This window comes from Poecilia mexicana, unplaced genomic scaffold (assembly GCF_051168715.1).
Source record: "Poecilia mexicana isolate PSO_F unplaced genomic scaffold, ASM5116871v1 scaffold_10, whole genome shotgun sequence".
Lineage (NCBI taxonomy): Eukaryota > Metazoa > Chordata > Actinopteri > Cyprinodontiformes > Poeciliidae > Poecilia > Poecilia mexicana.
The window spans coordinates 11,040,480-11,062,325 of NW_028263379.1; the positions used below are offsets into that span (position 1 = coordinate 11,040,480).

Here is a 21,846-nt window from a genome sequence, read left to right on the forward strand (position 1 = left end):
TGTGTTTTACGAAAAGATCCACAAATTGGCATACATGTTAAGTTGAATGAAATACATCCTTGGGACACAAAATGTGTTTAATTACATCACTCTTAAAAACAAACAAACAAAACAAACAAAAAATTGAAAATCCAGTCAAATAGTCAACCAATACTTTCTTCCTAAAGCTGGTATATTTTGTAGGTTGTTGCATTGACATGGTCTGTGAAATATTTATTCTTTCATATTCCCTTATCTTGAAAGGAAATGGAACATTTTAGGTAGGGAACTCTGACAAAGCAGTTTACATATGATAGCTTCAGAAATGTTATCTTGCTTGTGTATCCCTTTTAGTTACTCTAAAAATGCTGTATTTTCCCTGCAAGTGATAAACGTGCTTCTGTTTTCAGCCATGTTCAACCTCATTCCGGTGGGACTGCGAGTGGTGGCCATCCAAGGGGTGCAGACCAAACTCTATCTAGCAATGAACAGTGAGGGCTACCTGTACACGTCGGTGAGTGTTTCACTCAGTGTCAGTGTGAGTCTTTATACATGGATGTGTTTGTTACCCAGGAGGGTTTTAGTCCACCTGTGTTCAAAGTGAATGTCTGGTTTAGGTGACACGAATGGGACAGAAAGTGAGAAGAGAAATAAAGGTTGCCCGATGAAAAAATAACAGCGTTTTGCTGTTATCTTGACAATAAATAGTTCAAGGATTGTATAATCCAATCAAGCTGTGAGATCTCTAATGGTGGTTGTTGGCTGTTCTTCTTTGATTAAATGTGCAAGGTTATGAATAATTCAGTTACCGGCCAAGTAATGTCAGTCTTTTTTTTTTCCGCAAATGCCACTGTGAGATTGGCGTCCCTAACAAGACTGACAGGCTCGGTGGATTTGCAACCGGAGGGCATGCAGACACACACATTCACCACTGACAGACAGGCTTAAGAGTCAAATTACCAATGATTTTTCTTTTTAGGAAAAGGTCTTCAGACAGATTGCAACCAGCACAGACGTAAACAAAATCTGAAATCTAATAATCTTGTGACTTTTTATTGTACGACTTCTGCTGTCAGATATTGATTATATAATATGAGCACTCTGTGAGCTAGAAACAGAAAAACACTCTTTGGATTTTATCTTTATTTTATATTCTTAGTTTCTTTTTGAGACAGTTAAAAAAAAATACACCAAAAAATTAAAAACGTCCATCCCAATAGACCTAAAGAAAATCTGAAAAACTGGAAAAAACAGCATAAAAAGTACTTTATGCTGTTTTCACCCAATTTGCCTTAAACTTTAACTTCTCAAAGTTTAGTTTATATAATGTTCTTTCCTTATGACCCACTCTGTGTTGCGCAGTGCAATCCCTCCTTGTCCTCCCTGCTTATATCTAAATATAATAATGATCACCATGGTAACACAGTTCAGTGTTATATGCCTCCAAAATGTTTTTTGATCCTGAGTGAATTTGCACACAAATATCTGCCCATTTATGTTGATTTATTAAATGTTACATTGGATGTTTTTTCATACACCTGAGATTCTGCACAACGAAGAATACACAAAAACTTTAAAATTAAAATATATAAAAGGTTGCAGTTGTAACCACACCAAAGGTGAAAAGGTTTATAATTTTGTATGGTACCAATAAGATAAGAAGTTTGAAAAGAGCAAAGGTTTATTTTGCATAATGAGATACGTAACTACAGCTATACACACATTACTTTTCAACAAACTTAAACATTTTCTAACATGATGAAGTTATTTGAACAGTCCCATATTTTGGGACAATTGACAAAATAATTTTGAACATGCAAAGTATTTGCAAACAGTATTATTACAGGCAGAAACTGCTGGCAGTGGCACTTTTATCCACAACCTTAGCAGGGCAGCTGGCACTATCTGTTGCTACACCACCACAGCAATGGTGTTAGTTTTCTGTTGGCTTGTTGATAGTATTGCCAGACATATCTGCTTTGTGGAAAACTAAAGGATTCAAAGAGTGAGAGAGCTTTCTTTTCCCTTGTTTGTTTTGTACATACTAAAAACTGCAATATGTCATGTATAAATTAAATGTGCATCCACATGTGATGACACATTTTGCATAAGAGAACAATAATGCTGGCACTACAAAATGTTGTGATCTAATCATGCAGCCAAGAAGGTTTATACATACGAACCAAATCCCAAAATGCTTCTTGTCCGTTTTTTTGAGTATTTCATTTTTAAGCTCCTCCATACCTCATTCACCAAGTTTCTGACATGTAAAATTGAATGATCCTGCTGGAAAAATTAACGTGTGTATTTCTGTTCTCTAATTTAGATAAATTAGAGAGCCTAAGTAAAGTTTCTCATTATGAAACTTTAGTTGGGGTACATTTACATGAGACTGATCTCAGTTTGGAAGCTGCTGGTATTTTCAGATGTTGACTGGGGAAAAGTTTAGATGAGACATTTATATTAGATGAGACCACCAAGACCTTGAATCCTCTGTAGTCATCATGCCAGGGCTCCATATGGTGCTGTGATTTTATCACGTTGTTGAAATGCGAATGCTTTTTTTCACCTCACTAGCTTCCAGCTCATTTTGAAGACAGTATGTTTTGAAGAAACGTCCAACAATCTACTTACCCTTTAAAACTTTTTTATCCCCCAGCCCCATCTCAGATTAGACAAGTGCTCATATAACACACATATTCCTTGTAAGAACTTGTGTAAAACTGAATGGGTTAATTGGCACAAAACCGCACAATGCTGTCTGCCAGTGTTTTTGTTGTTACCTGCCCAAGCATGCATAGGACCAAGCCTGCAGCCCTGAGTGCTTTGTATGTGCTCTTTTATATTTGCACCGTATTTCGCACACCTCTACATGGGGTTAGTGTCCAGTGTCAGAGACTCCGATCACTGGAGACATGACAAGTGGCTGGATTTCAACAAAAATGCTATGGTTTCTGTAAAATCTGACAGACTGTGAACAGCAAAATCACAAGGTAAATTTTAATTGGAAGCAAAAAGTACCATGTGCTTAATTAGGATTGTACTTCATCGCCTTAGTTGGTTATATAATAATGTGTTAAATCTTGCTCAAACAGAGAAGAGAAAAGCTGGAGTCTACTTGGAACCATGTTGCTGCACACCATGTATCATCTATGCTGTTTCAAATAAAACCCTCACGAGGAAACCGGTTCATACTGATCTGTTAAATTGGAAGAATACAGTTGGGGGGGGATGGGCTGCAGGGCTTCCCATTTCAGCTAAATTAGAGAGAAAATTGTACTGAATGTAAGGCCTGCTACCTAATAGTGCCTGTCTTCCTGGGATTGCTGCTGTTGGAAAGTGCTGCCTTGCAGCCACACAGTAAACCAACCAATCACAAGTCAGTATTTTGGGGAGAATCCAAATCAAAAGTAGGGAGACAATAGATGACAGTTTGGAGGGGGTACGGATAGTTGCTTTTATGAGATCTACATGTCTACATGCATGCAAAAGGAGAAACACCGAGAGAATGGTGAGCCTGTATGTTGTGATCAAAAGTAAAACAAGTTCATATTTTAATTTCTAAATGTGTTTCTACATGGGGTCAGGCTATAGATGTACATCCATTCCTTAGATTTAAATTAAATTCTCTAATTTCCCTTGCTTGTTTTCATGTAATTAGATTTTGGTACACAGACTGTCAGGGGAGTTCAGCAGCAAAAACACATGTACCTGGGTGACTCAGTCCTTAGACAAAACATGTACCAGTGATTTTGGGTATGCCAACTTAGTGGTAAGATGGAGAAAGATTTGCAATTAATTTTCCACTTCTGGGTATCTGAGGAAAGATCTTTGGAAGGTGCTGCAGAAATATCTTTTTGCAGGAATCTGGTGTGACAGCAGTCTAAGTTCTTCCACACACCGTGCAATTGGAACAGTGCAAAGGAAATTAAACATGTCAGCCTGTCTGGGGTCAATATGATGGAATCTAGAATCTCCTGTCATATGGTAGGATGGAAAATGTTGGTTCAAAGCAGAAAGATTTAACAGCACTTTTGGTCCGAATGCAAAACATCTCGTTGCACTTAATATTAGTCATAATCTTGAAAAAAAAGAGAAGAGGAGAAAACTGTGTAACTTGGCAAAAAATAAAAAATAAAATAACTGAAAATTTTCAGACAGTGCTTGATAGGTTTTCCTTAGTTGAGAAAACATAAAAGGCAGTCTGTGTGCCTCTCTCACTGAAAATCCCCAGACCACCAATCACAGCTCATCACCAACAATTTTCTTTGGATTTTTTCACGAGCCACGACAAAAGATTTTGTCTAAGATTGATAACAATCACAGTGTAGCAGCAGCTTTTGGGGGGCTGTTAGTGTCTGGACACTTTGTTCTTTTGCATTCATCTGTGTTTTGCATGCAGCATCCATGTTATCTATGGATGCTAAAGCAAAGCTTACTGATGTCTGAACCTAACTACCCCCCCCCCCTATTAAACTGAGTACCACAAATTCAGCAAAACAGTTGGCAGCTTTGAGGAATTTGGATGCATGTGTTTTCTGGACCATTTTTCAATCCCTGACTTTTTACACCATTACTCAATTCATCTTGAGATTGGAAAAAAACACAAGTAGGTAAACAGTTATCCGACTACCTGGAAAGAATACACTTAACTATTGTCAGAGCATGGCTAATTATACTACAATTTGCCCTGCGTTTTTCTTCCATCTCGGCCAGTTGTTGAATTAAAACATTTTCTTTTCGTTTCCCCCACAAAGACAGTTTTTAGCTCACAAATACATTATGTATACAATGTTCTGTCTATATATAGACGGTGTGATGCGAGATAAACAGCATGTGTGTAGGTGAACAGAAGTCGCCAGTGATAATATATTCATCTAGCACCATCAATGTGTGGGAGAGAAAGAATTTAGTATATATTTATTTTACTACCTATTTAGGTCTACTCATTTCCAAAAGTAGTGAAAGGTCTGCAGTATCAGAACTGAAGAAGCATCAACCTTAAAGAAAAGTTCCACTACAATCTGTAAACATTTCCAGTTACAATCCTTCAATCTAAAATAAAGGAAATCACCTTTTATTCGTCGTTTACATCTGCAGGCTTGCTTTTGAGCAGCCGATTTGCACATATACTCTTATACTCACAAGTGCCATTCAAGTGGTGTTATTAATTTCCTAGTGGGTCATTTTTGAATTAGTGTGAGTCACTGAGGCTCCAGCTGAGTCTCCTCTAGCCTGCTCAGTGAGAGTGTGAGAGTGGACTGAACCGTTCAGCTTTTGTGAGGTGGAAATATTTATCAGGACATCTCTGCGATTCAACAAGAATACTATTTTTATTTTATGTGTTCAGTGTCAGATATTGAATATAAAAAAGCTAAACTGGTAACACACCTATCACCATCACATCTTACATGAAAAATGCTGTTAATACATTTTTCAAATGTAATATTCTGCCAGCAAGTTGTTGTTGTTTTTTTTTTTCAATTTTGCAAAGTTCATTGTCACCACACATACCCACACATATGCTCTACTTGTGCAAAATTAATGCAGAAACTACTAAAATGTCATAACAACCACCCAAAAATAAGAATACTAACTCTTCTGATCTATGCAAACACTTGTTCTTCACTAGTAAAGATTCACTTACAAAGACATTTTAAATACTCGAGAAGCTCCAGCTGAAGACAATCAGATCTGAACAAGCTACAAGAATGAATTATAAATTTTAAGTCCCCTCATTGACTTTACGTCTATTTCACAAATAAAGAAAAAGTGTAATTGAAATTTTTTTTCCCATTTCTAGTGTTTTATTTAGATTTTAATTGGTACTTGAGCCTTCCTCTGGTAATTACACCTGCTGATAATTTGCTTTAAAATCTTTTTTGAAAAAGAGCCCTGAGTCACAGCCAGACTGCCTGTGTAAACGAAGATGCTAAACAAACATAAAATAATGGGCTGAACATGACAGTAGAGAAAACAATAGAGATACGAGACAATCTGGCATGCAACAGCTACCCTAAATATATAGAGGGAGTAAATAAATGACACAAGAAAGGTAGGGGTAGCAATAAAGTAGGAAAGGGGGAGCAAAACATGAATTAACCAATTACTGCCTGACATTATTTTACAAATATATACAAAATGAATTTTGCTGACAGATTCTAAATAAACTACAGACTGTTTCTGAAAATATATCAAATACATTTTGGTGTTTAGCATGCTAAATCACTAAATTAAGCATAACCTGGCTAAACTCCAAGCTCTAGATGTTGGCAAAGTGCTTCCAATATGATTCATGCTATGTGTTGAATATGCATCAACAGGCATAAAAGTGATCTACAAGAAACAAAACCTATCTACGGAAGAGGATTGGAGCCACTGGAAAAAAAATAACAAAAACAAAAAACATCGAAACATCTGAGAAAAAAGTCAGAATTTTGAGAAAAAAGTCAGAATTCTGACTTTAATCTCAGAAGTCAGAATTCTGAGATTAAAGTCAGAATTCTGAGAAACAAGTGACTGACATTTTTCTCAGAATTCTGAGGAAAAAGTCAGAATTCTGACTTTAATCTCAGAAGTCAGAATTCTGAGATTAAAGTCAGAATTCTGAGGAAAAAAGTGACTGACATTTTTCTCAGAATTCTGAGAAACAAGTCAGAATTCTGAGATTTAAAGTCAGATTTTTTTTTTCTTTTTTCCAGTGGCCCTAATCCTCTTATGTACTTATCCCTTTTAATAAAAGGTCAAATTACATAATGGAGATCTCTACAAAAACTTAATAAATCTGTACAAATAATTTTTATAACAAATCTCTTTGTTGATTAATTATTTTTGAAGAAAAATATAAAAAAATGTTAAATATTTTAAGTTATAGATAAGCATTCTGAAATTCAGTTGAAAAAAATTTATTCTTGTCTTCTTTTACTTGAACATGCATATTATCATTTTAATGCACTCTTATGAAATATATAATTAAATCCCACTCTTTTCAGCTATTTAGTCAGCACAGTGCCATTAGTAAAGAAGCACTGCTGTAAGGTTTCAATTTACAGGGTTAGTCATTAATTACTGTGTTTTCTGAGTGTTTACATGCCTCTGAATTGACTTTGAATCCTGTGTGGGTGTGACTTTTTGCCCGTTTTTCTCCAGTGCTTTTGGAAAACAAACCATGAGATGCTAGAAAAAAAAAAGTCCTTTTAGATCCCATTTCACTTTTTTTCAACATCTGGCTTCACGAGGACACGTTGTCGCTACTTCACCTGATAATTAGTTTTTCTGAGTCGCACTAATATTGAAGTAGGTGGGAGGAACCTGAGCGGTGCTCCGCTATGATTTTATTGGCGTAATTGCTGTTGTTCTAGTTTTCATATTGTAGCTGAATACTCATTACACCATACTTAGCATTGATTTGGCTTGTCTTTACATGAGAAATTAAATGCTTTATGATAGTAATTCACCTCCTGCTGGCTGCACATGAGAAAACACTGCAGAGGTATAATTACTTTAAGTTAATAGAACCGTGCCATTTGAAAACTACTCACAATTGAAAGTTCTTCTTTATATACCTGCCTGGCTAATAAAAGAAGCATTACACAATAGGTCATGGAGCTGTTTGAACTGTAAATATGCCTCAGTGCAGGGTTTCACTGGGCGGTAGCTTCATATTCAGAGAGAACAAAAGTACTAAGAAAGCGTCTGACATCCAACACCTAAATCACACAATGATGCCCAAATCCCACTGGCTATTTTACAGCGCTTTGGCAAAACTGACAATTAATGTGCTTATTTCATATAGCACAGAAAACCAGTTTAAATGACTGTCACAATTATATGATGACCAAAAATATGTAGGAATTTGATTAAATGTCTTCACTAGGTTCTTAAATATATAAATCAACACATTACAGAATCTGCCATTTTAATATGTATTAAGTAAAGAGGAAGTCATAAAAAACTCTGGGTTTGAAATTGATATGTAAAGTCCAAGAAAGAATAGAGTGATATTTTCCTTTTAGCATGGCTGTAGATATTTCTTACTGAATTGGACATTTATTCCATAGCAAAATAAAAAGTTTTAAGGCAACATGCAAAGTAGCATTTTCAAGGAGGTCAGTCAGTATGCATATTTAAAAGTAATATTACTTGTGCACAAAAGTCCATGAAGTGGAATCGGATCATTAAAAGTTAATTTGGCCAAAGCACCAGTGAGACTTTAGGATATGAAGATGAGTGTGCATATATTATTTTCATGCAGATATTGTCCCATTTCTATTGAGATTTTCTTCAGTCCATTTGGCACAGCAGTGCTTATTAAAAAATGTCACATTTATTTTATTATTCCACATGCCAGTTGGTTTAATGGAACGATATGCGACTCGCTTAAAAAGATGCTTCTTAAATTCTTTCGAGCATCCAACGTCCATCACAGTCTTGTTTTAGGAGAGACGGTGGAAGGAGAAGGGGATCCCCTGCCATTTTTGTTCCTCTTTGTGTTAGTTGGCACGGGCCTGCTGTCTAGAGATCCGCTCCAGTTCGACGCTTACAGCCAGCAGCCTCTCCTGAATCTTGGCTCCGGCTGTGAGTGTATCCATCTGCGTCTGTCTGCTTGTCAATAGACTCTCATTCTTCATCAGGACACGTGTAACCAGCCAAATCCACATAAGCTCATTATTAGAGGTACAACAGAACTAAGCTCAAGAGCAGCTTGTTGTTTTGCTTCCAATTACTGTTTGTGCAAAACTGCAATGGACGCTGCCCAGTCTCTCCACGACCCTGAAGGTAAACAGCTTGGACAAAAAAGTGATGCAGTGAGGAAGAAAGAGGCTTTGATGCATTGAAGCTAAACAATATTAAAAATGTCTATAAAGGATTAAAAAACGGCAATGAGAGACTAAATCTTGGCTTTTATAGATTTAGATTACCGTATTTTCCGCACTATAAGACGCACCTAAAAACCTTCAATTTCCTCAAAAGCCGACAGTGCGCCTTATAATCCGGTGCGCCTTATATATGGACCAATATTGAGCCACAACAGGTCCAGCAACGGACCTTACCACAGGGGCCGCGTTTCATTGGCTAATGCCCATTTTAGGTCACAGTGCAGCTACCACGTGCGTGACCGTCTCACAAACACAAGCTACAGTAGTAAACATATGCTAATGTACATTGTGGACCATCAAAACCATGAATGCCGACTTACCCAGCCTTGCAAGAACAATAGGCATCAGTGATCTTGTCCACAGCTATATTTATGCTGAGGGTGTGAGGATCTGCTGTTTTCCTCATCTATCGGTAGCTTTTAGCTGTGATGCGCACAATGTTGGAGGCATCCAGTGGCTCAAACACCTTGATGTCGTCCAAAAAAGATGACATGAACTTGTTGGTTCCCCTGTCCATTGTCGTGGCTGATATGTTGTGAAAATCCGGCAGAAATGCTACGCTAATTAACTCAGATCGAAATGAAAGACGTCATGTTTACACAGACATGCAGTAGGCTGCTTATGTAGTTGGTCCACTACGGTAAGCAGCCGCCAACTTCTTTTTCCCCCGTAGAAGAAGTAGTGCGCGGTGCATGCTGGGATAGTTGTCAGAACACTGGTTTGTTAATAAAGTTTGATAATACATTTAAAGGGGGGGAGGGGCAGGGGAAGAGAGACAGAGACTGCAGCGGCAGCGTGTCGGTTGGTCTGTGTTACCCAGAAAGCAGTTGGGCATAATATCGCAACACCAACACCGTGAGTGAAACAACGGCTGGGCCAGCCTACTATATAAAGTACTCGGGGACCATTTCTTTATTAATGTGGATGTGTAATAATAGAGTATGAAGCGTCTATTCTATGCGCCTTATAATGCGGTGCGCCTAATGTATGAAAAAAGTCCTAAAATAGGCCATTCATTGAAGGTGCGCCTTATAATCCGGTGCGCCTTATAGTGCGGAAAATACGGTAATATCTCAATCTTAGATTGATTATGATTACTGTATTTACATCAGAGTTTTGTCACTAGAAGTAGTGCTGTCAGTTGTGTTTCCAGGGGCGGGGAGCTCTTATAAACACCAGCTGGTAAGACATGCACAACTGCACATGGCCATGTTGAACGCGACTCAAACTAATGAGACTCAATTTTATGGAGTCACTCGTACCGGTTTTGAAGCAGCCTTTTTGGAATTGTCCCTCTTTTTTTTGCAAAGATTCACTGATCAGAATAAGTTGGCAGGCTTTGTAAAGGTTCTACTTGCCAATACAGATTTTAACTGATTTGTTTACTTGAAGAATTTTATAATTGGAAGATATGAGAGCTGCACTGAAAATATTTGTCCTGTCCTTCCTGATAAAGTGTATTTATTAATTATTTAAAACAGAAGCACATGCTACATTTGGCAGTTACAGTAAAAAAGGATTTCATTAAAATTTTAGTGTGTAATAAGTCAAATTTATTCTTGGTAAATTAAAAAATTTACCAAGATAGATTCACAAAGCCCTAAAGCTGCAGTATGTAACTTTTATAAAAATGTCTTTTGCATATTTGATAAGTTAAGTACATGTGACAGTTAATCTGTGATGAGATCGAACTCCACCACCTCCTCCCAGTGATGCTGTTCATTTGATGTACCCTAAAAGTCTTGGTCTCAAGAACTACATCACCAACTGGCTGGAATTGTTGAAGAAGGAAAACATGAAGGAAAAAAAAGACACAAACCAAAAATAAGACCACAAAAGACTGACAACGAAGAAAAATTGAATAAATGGACAAGTTACAGAAGAAAAATTAGCAACAGATGACCGAGAAATCCAGATTATATCTAGAACATCTCCCAAAATGTTAATCATTTGATAATGTTTGTTAGTTGAAAATAAAAATAAAGTTACAGAAAATGCTTTACGCTGCTCCAGCAAAGAAACTAAAGGCAAAAATCTAAAACTGATGAGATAAAAGATACATTTTAGATCTACTGTAATCATTTTGAAGCCAGACTACAAAATGATTTTACAGCTACACTTAAAGAGCTATCTTAGGTGTAGCTCTAATATGAGATGAGCCTTTTGGTCTTATAGTCTAACTAATGTCATTTGGATATGATCACAAGTCTGTCACATTTGTGCTTTATGTATTTTTGTGCTTCTGTTTCTGAGCCAATAAACTAAAGGCTTCCTCCATGGTAGTTAGCTACAATGCATCAAATGTGTTTATGTAAGTGACTGAAATACAGAGAAAAGATGAGCAAGTGTTACAGGAACAAGTCTGTGTTATTATTTAGTTTGATTATTCTGTAAATATTATAAATTATGTAATAACTCTTCTGGTGAATTATTGCTTAATGAACCACGACACTAATCACTAATGGTTCTTCATTCTTCAAACAGCATGTTTACAGTCTTTCTACAGCCAGAGCCTCAGTGATTGAAAGTAATGAGCACCTTCTCTGTGTTAATTGCAGAGGCACTGCATATAAACCTATTAAAGCTCCTTTGTGAGAGAATTTAAAACACTTATCTGTTAAATTAGACTATTAGATCCGTACAGTAAAAAATAAATGTAATGGCTATAAAAAAAATATGCTTGTCTATTAAAATATAACATTCAACAAAACTCTGAAAGGCAAGGAAGAGTCCATACATAATTAAGAGATGAGACTAAATATGAATGTACAATTAATTTGACCTGTGTGTTTTATTAATGCTCCTTGGTAATGGTATCTTACTATTATCTCTGCCTTGAGGTGCTGCATTATTCATAACAGTGAATGGAATAAAATGATTTAGAACGCTGCTATAAAGGCCTCGAGCCATGGGACAGTTCATGTGCTCTTTTCTGCCTAACAGTGTGTTTTCTTTACACCGCAACTTTATTAAGCCCTCCTTGTATAGAAGGAACAATAGCGTATTTGCTGCATGTGCTACTTCCAAGACTCTTGAGACTTTGTGAAGTACTGGCCAGCAACTGCTTGAAACTGTCCCTGCTTGTCCCCTTCCACAGGAACACTTCACAGCAGAGTGCAAATTTAAGGAGTCGGTGTTTGAAAACTACTACGTGACATACTCCTCCATGATCTACCGACAGCAGCAATCAGGCAGGGGCTGGTACCTCGGTCTGAACAAGGAAGGGGAAATCATGAAGGGGAACCATGTCAAAAAGAACAAGCCAGCAGCCCACTTCCTCCCCAAACCTCTGAAAGGTAGGCCTGCACACATCCTCCATTTGATTCCTTGATGTTTAGGTTCGAGCTGTGCTGGTTCAGAATCACAGTACAGTTGCATCCTTTCTGATTTCTTCTTATTTTTTGCTATTTTTTTGCACTTGAAGCTTTCCAATCATCAACCAATTTTTAATATCTGGCAATCTAAGTGCCATATTTTCCAGGCTAATAAGTGTAAGTAGTAAGTATAAGTCACATCCGTCAAAAAATGCTTTATGAAAAGGATGAAAGGAAAAGTCTCACTGGATTATAACTCACATTTATTTGGAAAATGTCACACTTTGCGGGAACTTTGTCCACATTGATGAAAGGTTCTGGTGACTTATTTTCAGAAATTGTTGACTTTGGCTTGGAAGTTTACGGAGACCATAAAGGGATATTCAAGGAAAAAATAAAATAGATAGCATCTATCAAATAGTATTTGGTGGGCATGAGACATTTGGGAAAAATGTATGGGCCTCTGAAAGCAGAATATTTTCAGAGATCTGAGTCTGATTACATTTGGCTAAAATCTCTAACATTAGTTTTCAGAAACATAACATAATGCAATCACCAATCAGTGAACAGTTGGCCAATTCTGATCTCTGAATAAATTATGTGTGCATCTCTATCTGAGAATTACTGATTTTCTAGAGGGATTTTTACATTTATTCATTGGCTCACGTTCTGTTTCTTTACTAAAAGCTGAATGTGCTGTCAAATCTGTTAATGTATGCTTCTCAGAGAAGCTGGCATGTGCATGTTCAGTACTTTATTCCAGCTGGTCGCAGTCTGTTACAGGTCCAGTACAGAATGAGGTTGTCTGTGACCAGAAGCCGCACAGACAATATGCTCCAGCGCTTTGAATAGTAGCACCAGCAGTTTATTTTCACCAAATGAAATTACAGAAAACCCCACCCATCCAGGCGATGTGTGTGGTAGCGTGGAGAACACAGAAAGCTGCCAGGAGAGAGAGAGAGAAAGGGTTCTGCTCTCCCACAGTCCTTTCATCTTCAACAAGACTCTGTCAATGCAGAGACGAGACAAAAGGAGTGAAATGCTGTTTGGTTTTTAGCCAGAGAAAAACCAAGCAGTTTTTTATCTGGTGTTGGTTCTAATTTAAATGGTAGCAATGGAATTTAACTTTACATATAAGACAAAAACAAACATATTTTTGCACCTGTAAACATTTTATGTGGAGCTTTCAGATACGTTTTCCTTCCACCATTTCATTCACATGCGGCACATTAGTAACAGAGCTTCCTTTTTAAGGTGGATTTCTGTGGATCCATTATTGCTTTAAATGTGCAGCTTGTGAAGCACCTTCTTTTCCCAAGTATCCATAGCAATCTCATAGGAGCTTGAGTTGTTCTAGTGCAGTAAAGTGACCACTTTAACAGAAGTATTTTGACATTTCATGCCCGGAAATGCATGTGTTATAGACGGAGCACCCATCTGGGGAACAGGCATGTCTTCTATGTATCTTTTTTATCTTCAGTGTATACAAGGGCACTAAGAGGAAGTTTGCCAGTTTAAAGTCATTCTTTAAATTGGTACATTCAAAGAAATCCTGAATGCATTGAAGTCTTGGAGCCACCAAACTATACAAAATACATTCAAACCTTGATTTTATTGCTTTCAGCACAGTGGGAAACAGAATGAAAAACATGAATCTGTCTTTCCAAGTCTCAAGCTTTGCAGATGCTTATTGCACTACACTTGCAAAAATTCCAATTACTTTCCGGCTTCAGTAAAAGTGATTTACTAAGTGGCGAATGCTTTATTTCTGTGATTCATGAAAGTATGTTTAATTCAATCACCTGTCAAGTGTTTTATATATATATATATATATATATATATATATATATATATCAGCTTTATCACAACTGTTCATGGTTTCAGATGGTTTCAAACCATCTGGTGTGTCAGTTGAACACTTTCACACCAGCCTGTTTTTAGTGATGTCGTCAGCAGATCTGGATCATCAGGGGTGTCTCCATGTTCACATGTGGACAAAAACATAGTCCAGTAGACGCGCTCTCACTACAGTCCTCTTTTTAAAAAAAAAAAAAATAAATATATATATATATATATATATATAGAGTGAGCTTTTCTCAGCTGCAGTTAGTTCTTGATTATTACTTTGTAGGTAAACTTTGAAAATGATATAAAGTGGTGAATAAATTATGTCATACATGTGGTTAACTTCCCTTTCTTTTGAATTATATGTCAACAAATGTATTTTCTCTTAACTCATAAATAATTACACACTGCACCTGTCATCACCTTGGTAGAAATCAATTTAAAAAAATCTACTACTGCACTAACACAAACTTTCATTCTTTGAAAATTCAACCACACTCAGATTGCAACGGAGAAAAAAAATGCTTTTACTAAAATTAACAGAAAAATGATTAGTAGCATTTATTCCTGCAGACTCTGATACAGTAACAGTTTCCATCTGCTGTGACCGACAGGTTTGAAAGCACAGAGCAGAGAGAAAAACATAATTATCCAGGATTACTTTCCTGGAAAAAGAAATACATTCCTGTAGCATAATTCATTAGGGACCTGTCTTGGAATCCAACACTAACTATGTTGATTCTGTTTTGCCTTGATTAGAAATATAACTTGAGAAAAAGGCCCTTTTGTCGAAGCATTTTAGTAAGGCTAAAACTTACTCATATCTACTTTAAAACAATAATTAAATGTTCAAACAGTTGTACCTGTGACAAACCAAGTTGGGGAATGACCAATGTTTATTTTGAAACCAACCACAGAGAGAAAGATGGTAGGCAAAAAAACTGTCCATGTCTGAGTTAAGGTTGATATTATACCTTCATGTACCTCACTATTCAGGACTTCTCAAACACAAGCAGACTGGTTACCAAAATTATGATTTTTAAAATGCATCTGAAAAAAAACCTACAGTCAATTAGAACAATAATAAAAAAAATCTAAAGCGAAATGTTCTGTTACAGTCTGTGTTGTGATGCCAGATCTCATACATAAAACCACCAGTTGTGCTCTATGTTACTGTGCTACTTGTACAATTCATATTTTGGTCATATTTATTCATTCATTAAGACTTTCCCACTGCAAAGAATCAAAAGGACAAAGCGAGAGAGAAAAAGAGAGAATTTGTTCCAGCATCTCAAAGACTCAGCGACCACAGCGTTACCGAGCACCAATTAAGAAGCTTCTTGTCCGCTGGTGATGCCATCGTCTCTTGACATTACTCACTGCTCTACTGGTTCCAGTATCTGAGGTGCAGCTCTTAGCCTCTCATTTTCTTCCACTTTGGATAAAGCATGTAAAGCTCACATTATTCAAACCAAACATGGAAATCCTCTTACACCTTTTGCAACACGCTCTGATATGAATCACAAAGAAGTGTTTTTATCTAGGAGCTGGTCAGATATAGGGGAGTTTGAACAGCTTGAGCTAGGCTGTTTATTTTCATTTGTCAAGTTTAAAAATGAAAAACTACTGTTACATCACATTAAAATCATAAACTTAAGTGTATTTTCTTACTAAAACAATCATGGAATATATTTACTCGTGAACTATTTTCCGGTGGTCAGTTGTTTACAGTGAAATACTGCCAATGATTGATGTGTGTAAGGGGGTGGGGTGTGGTCTCTGGTTGCTGCTGCAACATAAAAGTGCTGGTCTAAGTGAAGTGTCTGAAGGGCTAGATGTGCAGTTTCAGCCACAGACCCCTGAGGAATAAACATCAAATAGCATTTTAGGCAGCAGGATGTTGAACACATCCTGAAACCAAAGACTGTGAACATCAAATTACTGATGTTTCTCCTGAAAAGGCAGCTGCTGAGATGCACATTGAGTTGGTCCTGCACACACAGCAAAGCTCAAGCATTAGCAACTCTTGAATTTATAATGGCATTCTGGGAATATAGTGTTTTCTTTTTTTTTTCCTTTTTACTTCACCACCAAGACTTTTTACTGTGACCTCCTTGAATCAGCAGTTTTACAAAGAAACTGTTAACTGTAATGTTAACATTTTCACATTTAAAAATTATGATTCATCTGTTAAACTGGCTTTCAGTTTATCTAATCTTATTTCCTAATTTACGGTTTGCTGTTCAGTTTATTTGTAAACCATAAATGCAAAACAAAGGTTTTCACAGCACTGATTAAATTGTGGGTCCGAGAAGACTGCTTTAATTTATTAATTCAGATCCAGTTCAATACAATCAAAGTGCATTAGCAGTCACAAGAGCTAATCATCTTTTTATAAAATGTTGTCCAACTAAGAAAAACTTGGAAGATTCTTTGAAGATGAGGGTGCTCTTTTAGTATCGAGAAGTTACATACGCCACACCTAATGGAAATGTGATCAGACAAAAGCATACTCATGTTTTTTTATATATTTAGCATGAATTATTTAAAACTTTTAAACATTTTGATTAAGCTAAAATCTCTGCTTTTAAATTCAGTTTAAAACTTTGCATAGTTTTTGTCATATGAGGTGTTTTTTTCCACTTCTACCCGTATCAACTGTGGAATTGCTGCACACATTCTGATGTTTACACACCAATTATTAAAATAAGTATTAATAATTTAAAGATCTTAATATGATTGTGAATGTGGTAAGGCTCTTTGTGCACATAGTTTCTAGGGGTGGCTGTCATTGTAGAGAGCGTATGTGTGGCATCAGGTCATATTGAGTGTCGGTAAACACAGCAAGAGGTGTTCCTGTTTGTGTTATAAAAAAGGATGCAGAGAAATATTCAGATATATTCAGAATATTCTGACGAATCAGCTAAATGCATTATTTTCTTCAGCTAAAAATCACCAGCTGTGCCTTAATTTAGTATGACACAGACAAACAGATTCCTTTTAAATAATATATGCTTTCTTTTTAAGTGAATCTTTCTGGTGTATTTTACTCCAAAAATTCTAACCTTGAATGTTTGCCAGTTGTATTAATTATTGTTGCTTAAAAATATTCAACTCTTTGATGTTGATTTTTATTGTGTGTGAGCTTTGATGTGGAAAACAAAAGTTAAAACAAAACTGCGATCCAAGTGAAGATGTGCATTACTTTGGGTGTGGAGTGGAAGTCATACAGTGGAAACTACTTTTAATCTTGCAGGAAAGGAAATGGTGTAAAAGATGGCGGACAGATGAGGCTGAAGTGTTTAGTAAATGACTTGTACTTGAATAGCACTTTATCAAGTCCAGAAGACCCCGAAGCACTTTACACTACATTCAGTCATTCACACACACATTCACTAACTGATAGTGCCAAGATTCTGGATTGTAGCCCCAGCTGTCCTGGGGCAGTGTGACAGGAGTAAAGTTGCCATGCACCGGAGCCGCCGGTCCCTCGGACCACCACCAGGAGGTACTGCAGGTGAAGTGTTTTGCTCCAGGACATAAAGATGGAGCCAGAGGGACGGGGCTCAAACCGGCAACCCACCGGCCTTATTTCACACACAATACTGGGCAAAATATTCAAGGGAGTTATGGACCACAATAGTTATATCTGGAAAAAACACCTTTAAAAACTCTTAGAACTATAATGTAATTTAAAAACTAAATATACCTTATTATGTGTTAATACACACAGTGTAAACCCTCTTAGAAGACACCAATGTCTTGGTGATGTAAGCGATCAGGACCAAGGGAAAATGAATGGCACTCCTGGATTAACTTTTTTACAAATGCCAGCCAACAAAAGTGCTTCTGTTTGCACAGTTGAATGGCAGTTGCTGTTTACTTTCTTGACTGTTAACATCTATCTATATATTGATATGAGTTGGTCTGATTTCCACTTTCCCTTGTCTCTCCACAGTGGCAATGTACAGGGAGCCATCTCTCCATGACTTGACAGAGTTCTCGCGGTCTGGCAGCGGCACACCCACCAAGAGTCGGAGTGCCTCAGCTGTCCTCAACGGAGGCAAAGCCGTGAGCCAGAACGAGTCGACGTAGCCCGGTAGCCAAGCCCAGGCCTGGGGCCGAACCTTGAAACCTTACCTCTCACAGAGCGGGAATCCAAGCAGACGCCGATCAACGGTTCAGGACTAGCTACGACAATAATCCACACATTAAAACGCCCAGATATCATCAGAAAAAAGTATTCATCAAAGCAGCATCTAGAATAACAAACATAATCTCACACAGGTCACTCTCATCATACCCAAATTTTTGTTTTTGCCAAATATTTATTTAATATTGTTACCATATTCTTTTTGTTAATGATTTTACTCATCCTTATCTATGATACTGTCATTTTCCAATCACTTTCTTCGGTCATGCAAACACCAATCACTTGTGCATATGTCACAGAGGGACAGTAAGGTAGATATGCAGGTGTTCAGGGCAGCCAGTAATGATTCTTGTCCATAAAGGCTGCAGTGGGACAATAAAAACGCCCTGATCACCATCCCATCCATGCTTCTGTGAATACAAAGCCTATAAACTCCCTGGCATGGCTCAGCCTCGTCCTCCTGGCCAGCCGGATGGTAGCTCTCCTGCGTCCTAATGCACACGCTCAGAGACTGAGCTCCTTAGCATGGGAAAATGAAGCCTATGTTCAACTGACCTGAAATATAAGGAGCAGTGTGGCTCTCTTTGTTTATTTATTTAATTTTTTCTGTCTGAGAGATGCCACAACTGCACTTTTTCTTTTTGCTAATTTTCTGAACTAGCTGAGAGGTTTTTAATTGTTAACTGTTTTTTGTTGGAATCTCCTCTTGTTCTCTGCTCATGTCATTGTTTCTTTGTTGTTAGGATGAGTTTCAGCAAACCAAAGACAGATTGAAAGAGTGTCCCTTTAAGCTGCTAAAAAACAAAACAAGCCAACATACGGTTGAGATAAAGATGGGTGTTTCTTTTTTTCATTGTGCATTTTTGATGAAGGGAAGTAAAGGTTTTTTTGTTGAGAAAACATAACTTGTTGGCAACCTGGCTCGATGTCTTGCTTTTTGCTGATATGCTCAATGATGGAAGAATGGAAATGACTATCTATTGTCCCCATTCCCTTCTGTTACCGATGTGTCACACTGTCTTTTGCTCTTGTCCTCGTGATCTGTTTCTTCTTTGTGCTTGTGTCATACTTCAGTCCTACTCCCTGTTAGCCATTCTTGTTTCATTCTCCACTTCTAATGACTGATAAATGTCACCATAGGAGCATGGTGGAGGAGCCCAACCTACCCCAACTCTCCAGGATGCTTGTTATGTGTTTGAGTAACTTATTGTGGTGATATTTTCTATTAAAACAGGAATACTGTGGACTTTTAGGTGGCTCAACATTTTATAGGAAACGTCAAATTTATAAAACTGAAAAGCAAACAAAAAGGTACAAAAACAGACTTCTTCCCTTTCTTGCACAGGGCATGTACACAAATATGTACAAAAAGGACCCTTTTTGTGGGCTATGTACTCTTTCCTTCAGCTACATGACTTATTTCTAGTACATGCTTTTGGGAGACTTTTTTCTTGATTTCTTCTGGAGGTGGTTTGTATTAGGTGAATCTATCTGTTGCATGGGAGAAAGCAGGGAAAATACTGGTCTAGAGCTGCATGATGTAGGCTATGTGTATTAACCCATGTTGGATCATGTGTTCCAAACTACCAGGCTAAATCTGATAAAACAGCATATACAGACAGGCACTACAGCTGTCTGATAGCTTCCAGTTGTTTATTATTTGTTGTATACACAAAAATGCACTGAATAAAATGTTTATATTAAGATATACTTTTAAAAAGTGTCTGATGTTCTTCTTTGTGTTTTGTTGTGTGTTCCTTAGAACGGCCATGGTTTAAACTGTCCACGCCATTAAATTTACACCTCCATTTTTTTTCTTTTCTTTGCCTGTTAATGCTTTCTAAGAATTACAGTAACTGGACAAACTCAGAGACTATTCAATCCAATAAATCAATATCCCTCTTAGGACAGAGATCCTGGTTTCCGCCTACATTTAGTAATATGTGCTGATTCAGCAGATTACAGTAACTTAAATATCCCTTTCTTAACAGTGTTGGACACTTTTCTTCTGGTATCTGTTACTGCTTTTAACCAGTAAACATAATATTGATCATAAATAAAGGTTTATAATGTAATTTGAAAATGTATCAATGAAGTCACTGTTACAGACATAACTTGTCCAAATTAAGTGCCTGAAATTCCTGAGTGAATCCAGCTTCAGTTGGTAAGGAGGTATTTCATAATAAAAAAAAAAAAAGAGTTGTGTTAAACCTTAAAGTTGCATTACGGTGGACCGCTGGTATTTGTATTCACTGTGAGTACCTACAATCTGCAGATACTTCAGAGTCCCTCTAAAAAACCTTATAAGTACATATTTTAATATGGCAAGTTCATATATATGATGTTATATATGCTAAGTGGAAATCATCTAAGCAGAACCACAAAAATTTAAATATTAAGTCTCCTTATCTTCACTCTTGGGTGTACATCCAATCAACATCAAGGAAAGTAAACGGTGCTTCTGGATTGGCTGGTTTTGCTAAAAAAGGGAATTGATTTGAAATTGAAATGAGCACAAATCAGCTAGGATAACTGCTAAACATTATGAAAGAGTGATGACGTTATGTCTGGAGAGCCAAATTGGGGCATTGCTGGATAACATAAGAACCACCAGCGATGAAAATAGAAATGACAACATCTCAAGCTGTAATGTGGGTTAATAAAAGGAAGATTTATAAAAGTATTTATATGGTGATGATAATAAAATCTGGGGAAATGTATGAAAGTAGCTACTTGGGAATTTGTTAAAAAGACTCTAAAGCAATCTTGTGAGCTTAGTCAGTTTATTCAAATCATAGATGAATGACACATTTAAATGCTCATGGTCTCCCTGAAAACAACAGAATAGTAATTATTTAAGGAAAGTACTTTTTCCAAGTAATAATTGACAAACTGCTGAATGAAGTTGCAATGATGGCATCATATCAATAGCAGATATATTATACTATATCATATCATATTATACTATTTCACAAACAGAAAAATAACTCTTTTGGCACCTCTTGTACTGTCCTGCTTTGTAATCAATCTAAAATGTTTGTTAGTATTTTTTAAAAGGTGAACTTGTCTGTGCAAATGAGAAAATGTGTAAATATAAGTAAAAATGTGTTTTTTATGTTACAGTTTGATCATTTTCTTGGAGTATCATTATTTGGTATCAGTAAAGTAGGAGGTTAAAACCAGTTAGAAATGTTTTATTACATTATCATTACAGATCTTAGTTTGAAACTTTCCTTAAGTTGTAATAAAATACAATTGTTGCCGGGTCTGAGGATGTGTTTGGCGGGTTGCTTCATTAAATAGCATCTAAAACAGAGTATAACTTTGTTTTTTCAACTATCATCTTTAAGAATCGGTCTGGTCTTTTGAGACAACCTCATTACGCCCACCACTGGTGGAGACAGGAGAACTAATAGGCTCCGGTAATATAGGCCCTGTTATGAGTTACTTCATCGTTCATGTAGTGTGACATCCCACTACTCCCTTCATATCCTTCTGCTCCTCTCTAGACTCCATTCATTAGCACGGGACAGTCCAATTCATTAGTGTGGGCTGCCAGCCTTGTTCTGAGATGGTGATGTCAGGAGAAGCCACTTTTCCTCCATGGTATTCTTTTCTCTCTTTGCCTCTCTTCCTCATTCTCTCGTCAGTCAGTTTTCCTGCCCTTCGCTTGGCC

The 21,846-nt window shown here is 37.0% G+C and overlaps 1 protein-coding gene across 1 annotated transcript in view; it reads left to right on the forward strand.

Annotated features, from left to right (window-relative positions):
• Nucleotides 1-19,890, forward strand: part of fgf13a (fibroblast growth factor 13a) — a 31,923-nt gene extending 12,033 nt beyond the window's left edge. The window contains exons 3-5 of the mRNA XM_014984621.2: nt 390-493; nt 11,956-12,154; nt 17,976-19,890. Of these exons, the coding sequence (XP_014840107.1) occupies nt 390-493; nt 11,956-12,154; nt 17,976-18,112 (440 nt within the window). The 3' untranslated portion in view covers nt 18,113-19,890. The remainder of the gene's footprint in view (nt 1-389; nt 494-11,955; nt 12,155-17,975) is intronic.
• The last annotated feature ends 1,956 nt before the right edge of the window (nt 19,891-21,846 follow it).